At 48.2% G+C, this 19,658-nt stretch overlaps 1 protein-coding gene across 1 annotated transcript; it reads right to left on the bottom strand.

Annotated features, from left to right (window-relative positions):
- Positions 1–2,375: 2,375 nt before the first annotated feature.
- On the bottom strand, positions 2,376–12,811 carry LOC141571258 (NUT family member 2G-like). Its single transcript, XM_074331512.1, has 7 exons — positions 12,613–12,811; positions 5,967–6,684; positions 5,155–5,283; positions 4,786–4,922; positions 4,031–4,326; positions 3,617–3,760; positions 2,376–3,146 (listed from the first exon to the last, which is right to left on the bottom strand). Exons 1-7 carry the CDS (start codon positions 12,809–12,811, stop codon positions 2,376–2,378), a joined length of 2,394 nt encoding a protein of 797 aa, XP_074187613.1.
- Between the last annotated feature and the right edge of the window lie 6,847 nt (positions 12,812–19,658).

The raw sequence follows: 19,658 nt of genomic DNA, 5'->3' as shown, positions 1-19,658 counted from the left end.
CAGGGGAGATTTCAGGGTTTACCGAGCTCAGGGTGGGTGCAGCACCGGTTCTGCCTCCTCCTGGGAACTGTTCGTTCACAAGGACTCCAGGGGCAGGAACAGCCAGGCGAGTGAGGACAGGAGCAGCCACGTGTGAGCGAGCACCAGGTGTGAAGCTGATGATGATGACTCCCATCCTAGTCTGAGGGCCCAGCTCGCACAGGGAAGACCAAGCAAGTTCCCTTCAAACACGACTCACTCAGTGTTCCTAACGACCTGAGAGGGGGGTTTGTCACCCTGTTTCGCCACAAAGACCCTGAAACCAGAGAAGTCATGGGACTAAGAGGAATTAGTGAACGGAGGGTCCAGGCTCTGCCCGTCACTCACCACATTGCCTCCATTGCCTGCCACGGGCACCGCCCTGGACAGGGACACAGAGGGTGGGAGGATAGGAGTATACTCACCCACGAGGGGTGGCAGCATCTGGACCAGCCCCACAACACACTCGGAGTCCGGCGCTTCTGAGCCTGTTTCTCTGTGTTGAGGCCCAGCTGGACAGGGAGGGGCCAGCAGCTGGGGTTCCTTGGTCAAGAAGAGAAATCTCCTTCTCAAAGGGTCCAGGAGCCCTGAGAGATGTGGGTGCTGCCCACTGTCCGGGAGGGGAGAAGGTGAAAGAGGAGGACCTTCGGGCTGGCCTGTGATTCCATGGGGGGTGAACGGGTTCCCCGACACGAGTCCATTCTCACCCAAGCTCTGTGTGGGGGTCGAGCAGAGGGCCTGTGCAACTGGGCAGCTTTAGTCCCATCCCATCACTGCTGATGGACCACTGCCATGGCCCACAGCTTTGCATGCTGGGCAGAGCAGGGGCCACACTTGGGGTGACTGAGCTGTCCTGACCCCACCTGGGCCTGATAAGGAATCAGAGCTTAGAACCTGGAGAAGAGGCCTTGGCCCAGAGGAAAGGGGGGTCAGGGCCAGGGTGTGTCCATGTGGGACAGAGAGTCGGGTTAGGGCTTGGACAAGGGTGTTATGGGAGACAGTAGGGTGTGCTCCCTGGTTCAGCACCTGTCCCTCACCGTTTGTTCATCTCTCTTACAGCTGGGGTTCAGCTGCCCTGTTCTGACCATGGGGTCTGTGCTAGTGCCCACAGCAGGTCAACTGAGGCCTCCCCTCCACTCAGCCTGAATCCACAGCACTCAGCCCCAGGGTGCACACGCCTCGACCCCCTCCCGCGTTCCCTGCTGGGTGTGCTGTGCTTGTGAAACTAGCTCGCAGCTTGTTAGTAGGAACTGTCTTCAATGCGAATATAAATGTGTGTCTGCATCTAGTCACACAAGAGTCCGGCCATTGTTGGGAGAGAAGGGACAGCAGCTGTGGGGTGTCCCTGAAGACCCTTGGGCCCTGAGCCCAGTCCCCCCGGCCCCAGCAGATGGGTCCTCCTCCCTGGATTGGACAAGATGCTCCCAAGAGAAAGCCCTCAAGGGACTTGGTATCCTCCTCGCCCTCTGTCATTTCCGGCGTACACACCTTAAGGAGGAACCCCCTTTCTCTCTTCTCAGTCCACTCCCTCTTGTTCCGTCTTCACCACCTCCACCTCCCTCCATATTCAATCACCCCACTGAGACCAGAGGATGCTTCACCTGCAACGAGGCACAGAGGCAGAGAGCCTGTCCTCTGAGGCCCAGCCTTTTCCTCTCCGACCAGGCCACCCACACAGGAAACCCTGGAAGAGCTGAGGATAGCCCAGCCCCGTAGTCTGACTACATCCAGGAGGCACAGAGAAGCTCCCTAAACACAAGGGCTGACTCTGTTCTGGAAAACTGGTTAATGGTCCAGAGGGATGAAAGCCTCAAAAGCAGGTCCCCCATCCCCAGAGGGTTCAGGGTGCAGATGATGATGGGAGATCCCTCACCCAGCCTGGTCTTGGGAGTAGGGATGCTACGAGGGGTTCCTGGTGATTAGAGAGCTGTATGATTCCAGGAGCAGTCTGCAGGAGGTCCTGTCAACCTGGAGGAAGGGACTAGAGGGTCACCTGTGTATCCATAGTGCCCATGACCTTCCGCATCCTTCCTTCCTCTCAGGTCCCTCTCCACGGAGCAGCACGGACCCGAGCATGGAGACAGCGGCTCCCAGAACACTTCTCAACAAAACCATCTTTATTCATAATTTACACACGATACCCCAAAGATGCTGCTCCTACCCCACCCCTACCCCCACCCTAATGGTCTGGCCCTCCTTCTATCCCTCCCTCTCTCCCTCCCTCCCACGTCAGTAGAATAGCCAGGATCAGGCCTAGTATGAGGAGGGGTCCCTTTGGCTCCTGTGGGGAACAGCCCCGTCACATCTGATCTGGCCCCTCCGGGGGGCTGGCACCAAGAGGAACACCCCAATGCTCCCTACTGGCTGCAGTGCAGCTTTCTTCTCTTCCCCATGATAAAGGGGTCCCACTTTCTCTTTTGAGGCTGTGAGGAGCAGATTGGCCCCAGAGCCAAGGCTGGCCTCCCAGAGACACTGAGGTCCGTGCCGAGACGTGGGGTCTTCTCAGCAGGAGCTGGGTCTCCATCCAGAGCACGCTTCCTAGACTTGGCAGCTGAAGGGTCAACTCGGCTGAGGCCTAGTCTCTGATGAGACAGGGACTGAGGAGCTCCCCGGTCCCCCCGACCTCCAGGGAAGACAAGACCTGAGGCAGAGACAGGACTCTCGGGGAACCGCCAGGGCAGCAGGCTGTTCTGAGAGTCCAAGAGGAAGGACAGGCTGGGGAGCACTTCCTCCGCCACACCGCACCAGTCCGCTGGCCTGTGAGTCTCCGCAACAGGACAGGTCTCTCCGGGAATGGAGGTATCCCTGGGTCCCTGCCGTGAGGCAGTGCGCCTGGGACCGTCGGGAGGAGAGGGGGGCCATCGAGCCCGGAGTGCTGGGGACTCCTGACATCCTGAAGACACATCAAAGACTTTGGGCCTGGACAGGTGGGCGTCTGCTCGACAGTGCCTTTGAGGGTCCTTGAAGTCAGCCTCTGGTGGGCAGGCTATGTCACTGACCCCCAGCTGGGGGCCATAGTCATGCCTCCTGGCATCTTCACTGGCCTCAGATACAGAAGGAGGTGAGTCCAATCGGGGTTCACGATGGCTCTGGGGTGCCTGTTCACTCTCCTCCCCTTTCAAGGCCAGCTGGGAGGGAAGAGGCAGACAGTGACTGCTCTGCACACATTTGTGAGAGGAGGAGGAGCAGCAGCAGCAGGGCTGATGGGACAGTGGCATTGGAGAGAGGAGGGTAGTGGGGGACCCTGGGACTCAAATGCAAAGACACACCTGTGGCTCTCCTGCCATCATCCTGTGCCACATTCCCAGCTTTGTGTCCTCCCCTCCTCTTCTGGGTACCCCATCCACCCTTTCCTATAGTCCTCTCCTTCCTGTCTTCCTGCAAGGCACCCACGCCACAGCTGGGCCCCTGCACACTGTGCCTACAGGCACGGGAGGGGTGGGCAGAGTCATTGGGTCCTCCCTGGCCTGGTTTACCTGGGTGCTCCCTCCCATGGCTCACCTGACCCGACCCCATACCTGGAGTCCCTCCCTTCCTGACTCAACCAAGGTCCCTCCCTCCCCGGTTATTTCTGGGGTGTCTCCCTCCTCTAACAAACCAGAGGTCCCTCCATCTCTTGGCTTACCTGGGCCGCTGTGAGTGCTTCCTCCTGCTTCAATTCCTCAGCTAAGGCTGCGGGATCCAGCTGTGGTTCTGAGGAAAGCAATTGTTCCAGGAATCGGGGGTGAATGACCTCCTCCACCTGGAACAGAAGGAAGAAGTTGTGAGCAGTGTTGGAGTAACCTGTGAGTCGGCAGGACCGGGGGAAAAGTGAAAAACCTAGGACCCACCGCATCCTCATGCAGAAGATGAGTGTTTTACACTGTCATGGTCATCACACACACACACACACACACACACACACACACACACACTCACAGCCACGCCCACACACAACTCAGGAACCCAGAGCTGGGTGCCAGAGTGCCACTCCCTGGAATCTTTTAGACCCCAGAGCTCTGAGCCAGCCCACCTTGGTGTCGAAGTCTTCCTGGGAACACAGCTCGTCAATGTAGCTCAGGAGACCCGGGGCCGGGTAGGTCCCATCGTCATCCTGCTGCGGCTCCTTTCTGTCTTCTTCCCATTCTCCACCTGGCTCTCCGGTGGCTGAGTGGGCCGACCCCAAGAGCTCATCCATGATGTCCATGTACTCTCTCACGGCCTCAGGGGGAATCTCCTCTGGTGTGTTGGTCTCCCGGGGCCGCTGGGCTCTGTGTGGTTGCGGGCCGGCAGGATGGGCTCTGGGTATGGCCGTCCTGGGAACGCACGCTGGGGAGGAGCGGAAGGAGGAGGGAGCGTGAGGGCCTCCAGCTTCCACCTCCTGAGCATGAGATGGTGATAGCAGTGGGACAGCAGTGTTTGGGGGATGCTAACATGAGTGCTGTCGGGTCGGGACCACCTGAAGTCCTGTGACTGTGGGAGGGGACAGGGAAGCATGTAAGAGAGTCACATGTGAGTAGGTGTGCAGCCACAGACACTCTGAGGGGCATCCCATCCAACCCGCTTCTTAGCTGACTTCACGTTGCATCCTGTGACAGGGAGTTGGGAGAGGGGTTACGAAACTTGACCAGGTCCAGACCCTGTGGTGGCAAAGGGCACCTGAGACCCTGGCTCCCGTGGCTGTTGTGATTGAGAGAACAATGACCCTTTGAAGAAAAGGACCGATGTGGGAACAATGGCTGGCCCTGAGCCCCAGTTGCCTTTGGCCATGGGAACTCGGTGCCCTACCTGGCTGCGAGCCCACCAGTGGGGCTGGGGGCTCCCAAGGATCAGGCTTTGGTGGGGCAGCGGGAGGCAGGCCCTGCTCCGCCTTCATCCACTGCAACTTCCGAATCTGCATCTCCTCCTCCTCAAACTCCATGAACCTGGGGGAGAGGGAGGCATGAGCCGGCTGAGGAGGACACCGGCCCGGAGCCCAGCAAAGGCAGCAGCTGTTGGAGGGATGGCAGAGCAAGTGCCTTGACGCTGTGAGGGCCCTGTGCTGGCCGAGACCCCCTCCTCCCAACACCCTCTCTGAAGAGCACCACCAAAGCGGACCCTGCCTGAAGTCAGCCCACCCCCGCCCTGCAGCCCTCGGGACCCCAGATGCTGGCTCACTTTTCTGCCATCTCGTAAAAGATCATCCGGTCAAAGTTGCTTGTGTGCTGCCATTCCCGCATGGCCCGCTTCAGTCCGTTCTCCAACGTCATGGTGGGCTTCAGACGGGACAGGGACCGGAGCACTGGGCTGTAAGCCCTCAAGGTCAGTCACGGTCTACAGCCCGGCGTCCACCCGCCAGACCCACCCAGCTGTGTAGTGCACCCGGGCCCCCCACAGCATGACTGATGCAGGTGTGGGAGGAGGAGTCTGGGTGTGCAAAGAGAAGCCCCCCACTACTGTCGTTGCTGCCTCACATTCACACCGGCCCATGAGCCTGGACCTGAGGCTGACCGTGCACTCGCACCCTATAGCAGGGACACTCTGGCTTTGGGAGGTCTTTTCCTCTTCAAGATTGCCCGTTCATGCATAATCACTATCATTAATGAGGCATGGCCTGTGCCAGGCAATCTGAGAACACTTCATTGACTAACCCAAGGAGTCTCCTCTGCAGTCCTCTGAATTAAATAGAATTGTCCCCTTTTTACAAGGGACCAAGGGTGTGGCAGGAAATGCCTCCCAGGGTAACAAATCAAGTCATAGTAGGAGCTGGACTCAGGCTGCTGGGGTCAGTTGAGACACGGCACCTCAGAGGAGGTCATGAACGGGACATGTGATGCGGATTACCAAGAATGCGCCTTCTCAGAGCGTGGACACCACCCTCAGACCTTCCTTGCTGTGTCCCAGGATAAGGCGCCCTGCATGCCCAACCGCCGTTCCCTCTATGTGAAAGCTCCAGCCGAGCTCCCCGTGCCCCTACCCAGTGCACTCACATGAGGAAGCAGGAAAGAGCTTCAAGGCCGGAACTCTGGGGTAGGTGTCTCCAGGCCAGGGCCTTGAAGCGCTGCCAACACCGGAAGTTCTCATACACACTCTTGGGGTTACCGCAGTTGTTCGAAGCAGCCTTGGAGCGGGAGGTGGAAAGGCCACCCTCTCTGGGAGCCCCATTTGGCCATGGCCCAGCACTCACTGGGGAGACGATGGAAGCCAGCGGGGCAGCTGGTGGTGGGGCCTGAGGAGGAAGGCCTGGGCACCAGCTGCCCTGGACAGCCTGGGTGCCCCCAATAGCCGGAGCGAGCATAACGGTCTGCAGCGCAGAGGCTGTGAAGAATTGGGGTGCAGGACACACAGCACCCCCACCGAGGGCCCCCGGAGCACTGCAGTTGAGCGGGGCCTGAGTAAGGACCAAGGTCTGAGTCTGGGGCAGCTCTGCTCGTCCCACTTCTGATCCGACCTGGACAATGATGTTGCCGGCCCCAGTCCCTGTGGGGCCATGGCCAGCATCTCCTGCCACCGAAGGTGTCCCAGGGAAAGCCGGCAGCACCACGGGCTGGCCAGGAGGAAATGACGGTGTCATGAGGGGCGGCAGGTGATGCTCCCCAGGTGGCCAGTATGCGGGGCCAGCAGTGGGTGGCGGAAAAGGCAGCGCCATGAAAGGAGACATGGAAGCACCAGGGCTCGTGGTCTCTGCCGGTCTGAGCCCTGCAGATGCTGTTGAGACAAACGAAAGGGGTGAATGGAGTAGGACAGTCAGTAACCAGGACAGAGGCGCTCTGCGTCCCCTTTAGCCACAGGGGACTCGGAGCGATGAGTCTCAACAGGTAAGGACCCTTTGTATGGGGAAGCTGCAGTTTGCAAATGCCCTCAGGTGATTTTCATGCTCTGACCTCAGCTTGAGAATTATTCCACTGGGGAGTATGCGCCTGTGCACCAAGGCTCCCTGAAATCACCCCGCCAGCTCTGAGTCTCGGAGCCTCCTAAGGATTCCCTCACCTCTGACCCTGCCAGCCTCAGAGGCTGTCTCCCGAGTCATGAAACTGGGCAGACATCTGCTCTGTGGAAAATGGCCATAGACAGACTCATTAGAAGATAGGGACCTTCTCCAAGGTAAGTTGTAGGCACCCAAAGTGCCTTCGTGAACAGGCAGTGTCTAAAATATTAGCGCCCCATCTCCCCCTCAGTCTTCCTTTTCCAGAGGCTCGATGTAAATCACCCTCCTTCTTCCCTGGCCAAGCACAGAAAACAAAACTCTTGAGTAATGGCTCTCCACAAGGAAGACCCAGGAGCCCTGATATAACCCCTAAACACCCCAACCTGGCCTGTACGCACAACTCAGAACCAACCACAGCAAACACTTAACATGGGACAGATTCTGCCACTCTATCCCCCATGCTCAGAGTCGTTGCCACCACTTAGCAGCTCTGTGCCCAGGAGAGGGGTCTGCGAAGTAGGCGTTGTGTCCCTTAGATTCTGTCATTTCACAGCCAGCAATGGCTGCCGAGGATTAGAAAAGGGCCAGGCAATGGAGAGCAGTGGGGCTGTCAGTGGAGGTTTCCAGAGATTTCCATAGCTGCTGTCACGTTAGATTGGTTGTAGGTCTGCAGACTGTCCGTGGCCCTTCCCCTCCCAGCTCCCAACAGTGAAAAGTGCACACACAGTAAACCAGGTGTCACTGGGACAGAGTTATCTGGGACACATTCCTGTTCAGAGGAACTCATGCAGACCCTGTTCCAGGAGAACAAGGTACACACCACATGCACCTAACTCATCAGGACAGGTGTCCTAGCACGTTTCATAATAAGATAGAAGATCGTCTTCCTGCTTCTGTGCTACTCTCCTAGCCCCCTGAGAAAAGCAATCCACCTTCACAGACGTTCCACCAGAAAACCAACTACCATCCCCATCCGTTCCCTGTCCATGAAGCAGTGACATGGAATTAGAGCAAACCCTCATCTCCAAGGTGCAACGCAGGCCTGAGGAGACGCAACATGATCAAGTAGGTCTGAAGAACTGATTTACACCGAGGAGAACAGTTCAGAACGACTCACGGAACCCAGCCCCATCTTGATGGAAGTTACACGGTGACCCTGCCCCTGTTGAATCCAAGACAACAGCTACCTGGACTGAGAAGGAGTGAGCTCTGGGCAGGAAAGAGTGAAAATGCTCTGGATTGCAGCAGTTAGAGTGCCTTCCAGCTTGGCCCTCGGCGAGGACATTTCACTGTAGACCGGGCCACAGGCAGCCCCACTGGACAAGTCTCCGGCTAAGACCACCTCTCCCCACTTCCCCATTCGATCTAGTGTGCTCAGTTCACAGCCCTTAGAAAGCTATTGTGGGGCAAGCTCCAGCTGCCTGAAGAACAGGACACAGGGTTCGGCTTTCCCCGTGACCCTCCCGGTGCCACCAGCACGACATCACCCACTACACCCCACACACGCATGTCCAAGTGGCTTGTCTCCCTCTAGAAGGAATCAGTGTGTCCGCTGCCGTCCTTTCTCCATAGCCAGACGTTTCCCCGAGTTGTCCTGATCCACCTCTTAGGAGCTCTCCTGTCCTGCGCTGTCTGTCACAGGTTTCCACTGGCTCCCAGCCTCCCCAGGTGACGTGTCCTTGGAGGTCCAGTGCTAACCCCTTCCTCTACTCAGTCCAAACTCTGTTTCGCCTACCCAAACTATGTCACACCTATATCCCAACCATTGGAGGGATGGCAGAATCTCTAAACATGCCCCCTCCAACCTACCCGCTTACCTCCTTTTGAAGTCATCCCAGCAGACCGAGACACTGACCGCACTGCCTAGTAATGCTCCACAATCAAAAAAGTCAAGTCCAAGACCCAGAGAGAGTGACCTGCTCCAGCAGATGCTCAGCATCCAAATGAAGGAGGGAAAAGTTTGAATTTAAACAGTAGAATGTGGTGCTCAAGACATTCTGCAGTGGGGAGGGGTGGAGGGAAGTGGGCCTGGGTGGGGGTGGGGAGACATTCCGTGAAGGCCTCTGGCAGGTAGGCAAGAACCAGAAGCATCTTTCAAATTGTACAGTGACAACACAACTGGTGTGTGCCTCTTGAGGCAATTTATACGTTGCTTTTATAGATTCAGAGCACCAATGTTTTACTAGATGTTCTCTTTGTTTCAATTCTTTGTCCATCATCCTACTGGTAGTTTTGTGTCCCTCAGCATGCTTTCTACCTGGCTCTCGGCTTCCTTCAACACAGGCTACACTTTCTGAACAAAATTCACAACACATAGTCTAAATCCATGGGTACTGATGGCCACATGGAGCCCAGTGTTTGAAATTAGGATTGACTCAGCAGACCCTGCATGTTGGGTTGCTGGGTGCACATCATTCTTTAGAAAGGAGTCCTGTGGCCCCAAGTAGCGACCAGTGCTGGAAGCTCTGCAGACCCCAACAGGCCCAGCCTTACTAACCATCCCTTTTGCTCCAGTCCACCAAAGTCAGGCCAAGACCAGAAATCACACCTTTTTGTTTCTCAGAGTGTCATGTTGTTAAATATTTAATTTCTTTTTACCATTTACATGATTTTAGTGTAATGTTTTAAACTAGTAATGCTTCTGCATACTTCACAGTCAAATTGTGCAAAATAGAAAAGGCTTTGACGAGTATTCTTCCTACCCTTTCCCTTGGCAGCACAGACCTCTTTCCCACAGCATGCCAGTGTTATCTGTTTCCTTTAAATCTTTCCAGAGATGTATTATGTAACAAAAAGCAAATGCAAGCTATTTTCAGTTTTTAAAATCCTGTCACTGTTTTTCAGGTTAAAGATTGATGTATGTGGGTGGTGGCTGGGAGCGAGGGTAAGGGGGATCAAATATATGGTGATGGAAGGAGAACTGGCTCTGGGTGGTGAACACACAATGGGATTTATAGATTATGTAAAACAGAATTGTACACCTGAAATCTATGTAATTTTACTAACAATTGTCACCCCAATAAATTTAAAAAATAAATTTAAAAAAAGATTGATGTATGTTCTGATATATTTGCAGCTATTTATAATGATTGTCTTTGTACTGGTAATGTGGCTCCCCTTTTTATTTCTGGGGGCTAGATTCCTAGAACAAGAAGTTCTCCAGTCCCTTAAAATTCACGCTACCTGAAAGGATAGTTGGCCACATGTAGAACATAATGAATGCCAAGTGAATTCGAATGTTAGATATACACTGGATGTCTTTTTAGGGTAATTGTGTCCCATGCAATATTTTTTACATACTCTTACCGCCAATTTCTTTGCTGTTTTTCTGAAACAGGGATGCTGTGTTTTATGTGGCAACTCTACAAAAAAGTAATATATTAAGCTATCATGAGTTACTCACCCCTGTAAAGAGACTCACGCGTGCATCGTAGCTCTACTGCAAAACATAATTGCACACACTCTTGATTCTACATGCTCTTTGGATGATATGAAATTTGGAAGAGCCGTCATCCAGCACTGAATGTCTATGCTTAGTGTGGGTAAGGACAGAAGTAAAGGAGAGGAAGGCAGAAAATCTTCTTCTTGAGCCCCACGCTAATGGGGCTTAACATCTTAAGGTTCTGGTTTTCCTAGGTGTTAAAAACCCAGTACACGTGAGATGAATATGCACCTAATACAAAGGCAGAGTGCTAGCCTCCATGTTCAATCACCATTCACACAAACCTGCTTCCCTCCAAGTCGTAGCTCCCAAGCCTGAGCAATGAAGCACCGTTGATGGGCTTCCGAATTTCCTGTATGCATCATAGTCCCTTGCTCTCTGGAATCGAGGCCCATCATCGCATGGGGTCCCATCTTCATATGATGCATGGTAGCACCCCGTTAAAAACAATTGTTTCTTGTTTTCATATTGTTTATAAGTGTTAGTTTATCCCTGTCAAAATGGTATAAAAGAGCATTTGTGTTTTGTGTTGTGACAGGAAAGGATTGTCAGGAAATCGGTCAAGGGAGACCAGGGGTGACATCTTCAGGGAATTATAACCAAATCTTAGGGAGACAAGCTTCATTCCCTGCTGTAGCAGAAGAATTCTTACTGATGGCAGGGCATTGGAGAAGGGAAGAGAGGTTTAGAAGCACTGTTCCATACTGTGAACATTTACCGAGAAGTACTACCACTGGTACTTAGAAAGTTTCTTGCCTCTTGCAAAGAAAAATTATCTCAAAGATGAGAAGATGAGGTGAGAGTACTTCAAGGAAAATCATAGTGAACTTCATTTAAAAAAAATGCTATTGGGAATTGGAAAGAATAAACAATTTGAATACATTTCTCAGGACTTGAACTTTTGTCATGGGGAATCCTTACATAACGTTCAACTAGTAAGTTCTTATTAGAGGGGTGGTGAGGGAAAATATTGTTCTCAGACAGTCACTCAATAAAGGGAGGCTTCCCTGTTGCTTCCCTTTGACCAGTCAGTCAATCAGCTATCTAAAGATGCTTGCTCATGGCTCTGGTAGGTTTTGAATGAGTCTTCTCAGGGCCACTGATATAAAAATTGTGTTGGACCACTGTCACCCCGATAAATTTAATTTAAAAAAAAGTTTTCATTGTGGAAAAATCATTTGGTTCCAATACTGCAATCCCTTTTGTACTATATCAAAGTCCTAGACCCAAGAAGCAGATATATATGCCAATTATTCCAAATGGAAATTGAGAAGACTGGTCAAGCAAGAAGGTAGCTAAATGTGCTTTGGACCCTGATCTCTGAGTATTCTAGCAGAAAGGTCGAGGGCTGGCATTTAATGCTGACAGAAAACATCTCTGAATGTAGATCACAGGCTTCAGAAGACAGATGATCTTCCACCCAAACATGGAACATTGGAGGTACAGTGAGACACCATGTTTGTGTCTTGTGGAGTTTTCAGTCTGTGCACTTGGAGAAGCTTAGTGCTGTTAGGTGTGAATGGTCTTGAGAGTTTTCCTGTGAAATGAGAAATGCTCTAACCTTCCAGTTACCAGAAAGAGAACCTGATGATTAAAGTTTCTATGGAAAGTATTACAAACTCAATTCCATAAGTTGATTGTGCTAATATCTATATCTAACTGAAAATCTGCAAAATAAAACAAAAAAACTGAGGGTGGGTAATATTGTTACCTTACTGTCTGCTGATGTCAACTGAAACTGCCTCAGACTGTCAAGTCTTGATCAACGTTATAATAAAAACGTTGCAAAGGAAACATCTGTGAAGCAACATTTATTGAAAACCCTCCGTATACTAAATGAACACACCAAGGAAAACATTCTAATACAGTAAATGCGTTTGGGAAAACTCTAGGAATGGAGTCAGGGGTGAGTATGTCTTGGAGTGCTTCCCAGGTCTAAAATTCTTTGCCAGAATTGTTTAATGGAACCTTCCGTCTTGCTAGGGAAAATGGCCTACTAATTTTAGAAACCACCGAAATGCCGTCCAAAGGGCACGAAAGCACTTGCTTCAATTCGAGGATAGGTACTTTAGGTAGAGCTCTCCAAAACTTTGAGGAGGCTCGTATCTAAGGACATGGATTGCAAGATCGCAATTTTAAGGTTTTAAGGGCTCAGTTCACACGCGGTGGTTTAGGGATGGCCAAGGACGGTTGTGAGGAGGACACGCCTCCCGAGAAGCTTCGCAGGGCACCCAGCACGTCCTTTTCTTTCCTCTCCCGCAGGCACAGTGCAGGCCAATTCCTGGCTTGTCTCGTGCCCGGACGCACACGCACGGCCCCTGGGGCTGGGGCCCTCGTGGGCGTGGACCGCTGTCCTGCAACAGCTCCCAGGGTTCGTTGCACTGGTTCGCTGTGGCAGATGCGCATGCGTAGCCCGGTTGGGCGTGGGCCCAACGGCCTTCCTGCCTCGGGGCGGTGCCTCGCATGGCGGCCTCCGGAGTCAGTTATGTAAACATGGAGGTAACGGATGGCCGGACTCTGCACCCCCCAGGTATCACTGCTCTTCACTGCTGTTCAGACTGTGGGCTATTTGCCTCCCGGGTCTGTGTGGGGTGATGCCCCACAGTGTGGGTTCATGGCCCCACATGGCTCACGCCCGGTGCTGTTTACACCAGGGAATTGGCACCACTGGCAACCGGCTGCGTGGGCGGTTTAGTGATTGGGGGGGGGGGGGCTGCAGTGGAGGCTGGTAATGCGTGTGCGCTATTAAACTCTGTGAGGGTCATTCTGTGTCTCCCCCATTATGAGTAATACCAGAGCTAAGGGGCAGGTCTTCCCGATTTGAAAATTGTCATCCTGTTCAGCAAGAGTAGCTCAGGTCATTGAGAATGAGTGGAAATGAGTGAAGCTCTCGTGCAATTTCTCATAGTTTTGTTACTGGCGCAGGGGTCCTCACCTCTGTCAGGATAGAAATCAGAGTGATTGAACCAGTTTTGAAGAGAGAAAGGTTTATTGAAGCGTAATCTTGATGCACCAAGGTAGTACACTCCCAAGAGGAATGCATGTGGCTGGCTCCCCCAGCCTTACAGGCATGGTGGTTTTATAGGCTCCCAAGGGTTGGAGGCCACCCCTTCCTCTTTCCTTTTTTATTCCCCAACGTATGTTTAGGTGGGTCCTCCACTGCTCCTTCGCAGTGTACATGCATGCTACTACATGAGTTGCATCTCTTTGGCTTTTAAATTACCCCAGGGGAGTATTTTTAAATATGAAAATAAAGAAAAGTTAACTATAGGACAGTTCTTTTAACTAATGTGCATTCATGACTTTAGGAACTTTCCCAGGGCCTGCTTACCTCTCCTGCAATTATGGTTCTGTCGGTTTATTGTTTCTTATTGGCAGGACCATGTGGCTCAAGGTTGTTTTCCCCAGCTGCATGTTCAGGCAATGTGACTACCCTATGTGACTACTGACTACAGTTTCACTAATGCCTTCTTTCCTAACATGAAAATAGCCAACAATTTTGTTCAAACTTCACCCTCTTTTTCAAATTTCACTCTAATAATAATGAGCTTCCTGTCAAATTACAATGGAATTGCAAGCATAGGTTGTTTACTGATGCAAGAGTTCAGCAAAAATCAACAAAATTAGTATCCACACTCCCTTTAGAGTGAGCTGATATTAGATTAAGTCTTTGCCAGCATACCGTGGCAGGTGTGTTTGGTGCTGAATGTGGTTAATGTTTGTATACTGGGGGAGAGAAGTGTGTGTGTGTGTGTGTGTGTGTGTGTGTGTGTGTGTGTGTATACGTATATGTGTGTTCATGGGTTGGGTTTCAGTCTGTGTATTTAAGGTTAAATTTTGTGCATGTTTTTGGAGATGGGGAAATTGTGTGTTTTGTGTGTATCTAGAAATGTGATGTTGTACTGTGTATTTGTGGATCTACTTGCATTGTAGGATTTTATGGGCAGTGGGTGGTTTTGTGCATGTCATTATTTTGGAGTCTGTTAGGACTGTGTTTACATGATCCTAGTGTGAAGATTTATTTGTGTATTTATAGAGTTGGTGGGAATCTGATAAGTGTATTTTTATGTGTGGGTAGTTGATGTCTGTGGATATTTGGGGTAAGTGTAAGTAATGAGTGTATTTTTGTGAGACTGAGTGGGGTTGAGTTTATTTTAATTCAGATATATGCAAGGTGTTATGTTTATGCATTTGTAATTTAGGACTTTGTGTGTGTGTGTGTGTGTGTGTGTTTCTGAATGTTAGAAATTTGTGTGCCCAGTAGTGGTTTTGGAAGGCTTACCTACATGTGCATATTGGCAATGTTGGAAAAAGTGCTTGTGTATATTATTTTTGATGTAGGATCATGTTTTTTGCATATTTTTGAAATGTGGAGGGAGCCTTTGTACTTGTTCAGGGCATGCTATGTGATTATATGTGTTTTGGTGATTTTCAGGAATACTGAGTATATTTGGGTGTGTGAGGGCAAGGTGTACAACTATTTCATGGGACTGGTGGTATGTCATATATGTGCAGGTGATTGGTGGTATGAGGTTTATATGAATCTGTATTCTGAAAGGTGCTTGGGTTATTTCATTGTGAATATTTGGGAATGTGAGATTATGTACTCGTAATGTACAGGTAGCATGAAGTTTTATGTGTATTTGGGGTATAGGGTAGTATGCTTCCATATTTGTAGTGTGCTGGGTAACTGGGGGTATATTTGGGGCTTGTGGTGAGAAACGTATATTGAGTTTATGTGTATGTGTTCAAGGAACACAGCAGATTGGATAAATGTTTTCTAGGGCATGTGTATAATTTGGGATTTGGAAGGGGTTTATGCGTATTTATATATGATCTGCTGGAGATGTTTCCTTGTGTCTTAGGAGTGTATACTGCTTTGGGTGTACATCCATCAGTGCGTGGGTGAATTACGTAAGTTTATTCATAAGGTTTGGGATTGTCAGCAATGGTCAAAGTGATTTCCTTTGGAGAATGCTAGGGTTTTTGTATGTGTTTGGTAATGATGGAGATTGTGGTGGTAATGTATTCTGGTTTTTGAGTTTTGTGTGTATCTATCTGAGTGTGAGGGCTATGTATGCATGGATAGTTTGAGTGTGTGCATAAGGGCTTTGTATGTGTATTAAAGGGTTTAGTGATCCTTTTGTGTCACTTCTGGGATGTAATGGTTGATGAACTTGGAAGTACTGCTTGTGTGTGTATTTTCAATGCTTGTGGGGTAGTCTGTTTGGTTAAGTTAGGTTGTTTGTATCTATGTATGTGTTTGGATATACAGGGTTTATGGTGTGTGTGCTCTGGGAGATGGGAGAGGTTGAGTGTGTATATTTGGAAACAGACAGGCTGTGTAGGTTTGTGTGTTCAGGAATTGTGGAGTGTGTATATTTTAGGTTTATGGAATTATGTGTGGGTTTTTTGGGGGGTGGATCATGAAACAACTGTAGAATTGTTTTTGAGGGTCTGTGTGTCTGTAGGATATTCATTGTGAACATATGGGTAGTGTGTTGATTGTACATGTTTGTATTCGAACACATTTTGCATATATATATAGTTGTATGTGTGACATATGAGTATTCAGGATGAGAAGGGTTTTGTCTAAAACTCTAGGTAGTATGAGGTAGATGGTATGTGTATTCAGGTTGCAAGTAGCAGTGTGTTTAGTGCATATGAAAGATTGTATGCTTTGCGATATGTTCTGGAGATAGGTAGTATGGTTTTGTTTGTATATTTGGGGTGAGAGTTGAGGGTATTATTTGGATTGCAATTGGATTATGTGCATATTCATATGAAGGGGTGTACCAAGAGCTAGCAGTGCCTTCTCATGCAGAATTTGCTGTGCGGTAAAATCAGGTGGGCTGCTGTTTTGTTTTTTCTTTTGATTTTTTGTTTTTTCATCTTTATTGAGAAATAATTGACATAGAATATTGTATAAGTTTAGGGTCTGCAATATGATGATTTGATATACATATATATTGCAAAATGATTACCACAAGAGGGTTAATTAATACTTCCCTCCCCTCACCTTTTGTGTGTGGTTAGAATATTTAAGATGTTGCTAGATAGGAAGTGGGTGAGGGTGGGGGAGAAGGTGAAGAGATTAGAAAGTGCAAATTAGTAGTCACAATATAGTCATGAGACTATGAAATACAGTATGAGGAATATAATCAACTATGTTGTAAAAATTATGTAGAGTGCCAGATGGGCACTGGACTTATCAGGGGGATCACGTCTTAGACTGTGTAGATGCTTGACCAATGCGCTATACATCTGAAGCTCAAGTAGAATAATATTTAATATCAACTATAATTATATATTATATATATAATATATGTATATATATATATATATATATATATATATATATATATGTATATAAACACACACACACATACACACACGGTGCCAAAAAAATGTATACACATTTTAAGAAAGGAAAAAACTATTAAAATTATGCTGATGGTAACCACTATCAGCACCTCTTGTAATTGCAGAAGTCAAACATGACTTACATTCATCTTTTGTTACTGGTATGTAGTATTACAATTTTAATAGTTTTTTCCTTTCTTAAAATGTGTATACATTTTTTTGGCACTGTCTGTGTATATGAGTGTGTGTGGGTGGGTGAGTGTACGTACACACACACACACACAAACACATAGACACACACATACACACACACAAGAGGTCTGACAATTAAGTTCACGAACTTGTTGCAATGATGTTGCTAACCTTTCTTTGATATCACAGGGGTTATCCATTATGAATTTCTGCCAACTGGACAAACAGTTAATCATGTTTACTATTTGGAAGTGCTGAAAAGGCTGCGTGAAAAACTTAGACAAAAATGACCTGAACTTTTTGCCAACCATTCATGGCTCTTGCATCACGACACTGCACCAGCTCACACAGCACTGTCTGCGAGGGAGTTTTTAACCAATAAACAAATAACTGTCTTGGAACACCCTCCCTACTCACCTGATCTGGCCCCCAATGACTTGTTTCTTTACCTGAAAATAAAGGAAATATTGAAAGGAAGACATTTTGATGACATTTTGGGCATCAAGGGCGATACGAAAACAGCTCTGATGGCCATTCCAGAAAGTTCCAAAATTGCTTTGAAGGGTGGACTAAGTAAGCACTGGTGTCAGTGCATAGCTTCCCAAGAGGAGTACTTCAAAGGTGACCGTAGTGATACTCAGCAATGACGTATGTAACACTTTTTTAGGATGAATTCATGAACTTAATTGTCTGATCTCATATATATATATATGTATGTATATATACAAGTATATGTGTATATATTTTTTTAATTTTTTTTACAGGATGTGGAGTATAGCATAGGGAAGATAGTCAATGGTATTGTAACAACTATATATGATGTCAGAAGGGTAATAGACTGGCAGGCGCGTATTGTAAATGTCTAATTATTACGTTGCTTTGTACACCTGAAACTAATAAAAAAGAAAAGAAAAAATATCTACTCTTAGCAACTTTCAAGTATATAATACAATATAGTTAACTATAATTGTAATGCTGTAAATTAGATTCCCAGAACTTAAATTTATCTTATAAGTAGAAGTTTGCACTGTTTGACCAACAGCTCCCCATGTCCCCTAGCCCCTCACAACCACCACTCTGTGTTTCTATGAGTCAGGTATTTTACGTTCCCCATATGAGTGATATCATAAAGTATTTGTCTTTCTCTGTCTGACTTCGTAGCTTAATGCCCTTGAGGTCCATCCATGTTGTCACAAATAGCACGATTTCCTTCCTTCTCATGGCCACATAATTTTCCATTTTATATGAGGTGTGATCACAAAATACAGTGAATGTTTAAATAAAATTTATTACAGTAAAAGACACATTGCCATTAATCTCCCTCAAAATACTCCCCTTTGCCGCAAACTCACATCCATCATTCTTGCCACTTTCTGAAGCAGTTCTGGAAGTCCTCTTTCGTGAGTGTCTTCAGTTGCATTGTTGTGGCTGCCTTGATGTCCTGAATTGATTCAAAATGTTTACCTTTCATGGTCATTTTGACTTTGGGGAAGAGCCAGAAGTCTCATGGTTCCAGATCCGGTGAATAAGGTGGATGAGGACACATCATAATGTTTTTATTTGGTCGAAATTGCTGTACCAGAAGTGATGTGTGACATGGAGCCTTTCCATTGTGATAAAAACACATGGTGCATGCTGCTGCCGAGTGCCATCCAACAGAAAGGCAGAGATCTTCAATATGGGAAGCAGTGTGTCAAACCTTAATAACAGTGTGTGACAAGTTTCAACTTGTTCGGTGCAGTCAGGTGTGAGCTACAGTTGAGAGAAGGTGTGTTTTAAAGTGTGCTGTGAATCATCCTCCATCATGACAGTGCTCCTTGTCACACATCACTTCTGCTTTATGGCAATTTCTGTCAAATCAAAACATTACGGTGTGTCCTCATCCACCCTATTCACTGGATCTGGTACCGTGCAACTTCTGGCTCTTCCCCAAAGTTAAAATGACTCAGGACATCAAGGCAGCCATGACAGTGCAACTAAAGACACTCACGAAAGAGAACTTCCAGGACTGCTTCAGAAAGTGGCAAGAATGATGAGATAAGTGTGTTTGAAGCAAGGGGGAAATTTTTGAGGATTAATGGCAATGTGTCTTTTACCGTAATAATTTTTTTAAATTTAAACATTCACCGTATTGTTTGATCACACCTTATACAGTAGTCCTTTTTCTTCTGCATGCATTTTATCTTCATTCCCCTCTGCAAATTCCAACCATAAACCCTCTGCTTTTATGTTTTTACTGTCACAAATTATCCCTATTTATGCTGTGAGTTCATTTCCGAGTTGCAGTAGCAATTGTCTTGTCTTTGTTTTGTTTTTCCTCCTTTAACGTTTATGTTATATTAAAGTATATAGTGCCCTATTCTGAGTAAGGGTTGCAATTTCATGCTTCTGTCTGTTAATAATCTTACTCATAGTTTTGTATCCCTTTGTCTTTTTGTTTCAGGTGGAATAACACCTGTAAGTATTTCCTGTATTGCAGACCTTGTGGTGGAAAATTCCTTTGGCTTCTGTATGTCTGGAAAGGTCTGTAATCAGATATCTTTGCTAGATAGATATTCTTAGCTGGTAATTTCTCTCTCAATAGTTTGAATATTTGATTCCACTCCCTCCTAGCTTGTAGAGTTTCTGCTGAAAACCTGGTACTAATCTAATGGGCTTTCCTTTATAGGTTACCATCTTCTTTTCCCTGGCTGCCTTGAGAATTCTTTCTTTGTTGTTAATTTTTGACAGTTTTAATATAATGTGCCTTGGAGAAGG

The sequence above is a fragment of the Rhinolophus sinicus genome, linkage group LG04 (genome assembly GCF_036562045.2).
Source record: "Rhinolophus sinicus isolate RSC01 linkage group LG04, ASM3656204v1, whole genome shotgun sequence".
Lineage (NCBI taxonomy): Eukaryota > Metazoa > Chordata > Mammalia > Chiroptera > Rhinolophidae > Rhinolophus > Rhinolophus sinicus.
Note: the sequence above shows the minus strand (reverse complement) of the source record. Positions and strands in the feature narration are given on the sequence as shown.

Bases quoted from the DNA above. Each gene is read 5' to 3' on its own strand.
- LOC141571258 (XM_074331512.1), bottom strand. From the start codon at position 12,811: ATGCGAGGCACCGCCCCGAGGCAGGAAGGCCGTTGGGCCCACGCCCAA. The intron at 3,761-4,030 runs GTGGGCTGGCTC...CTTCTGTTCCAG, and splicing joins AGGAAGACTTCGACACCAAG to GTGGAGGAGGTCATTCACCC. The intron at 3,147-3,616 runs GTTTGTTAGAGG...CTTCCCTCCCAG, and splicing joins AAGAGATGGAGGGACCTCTG to CTGGCCTTGAAAGGGGAGGA.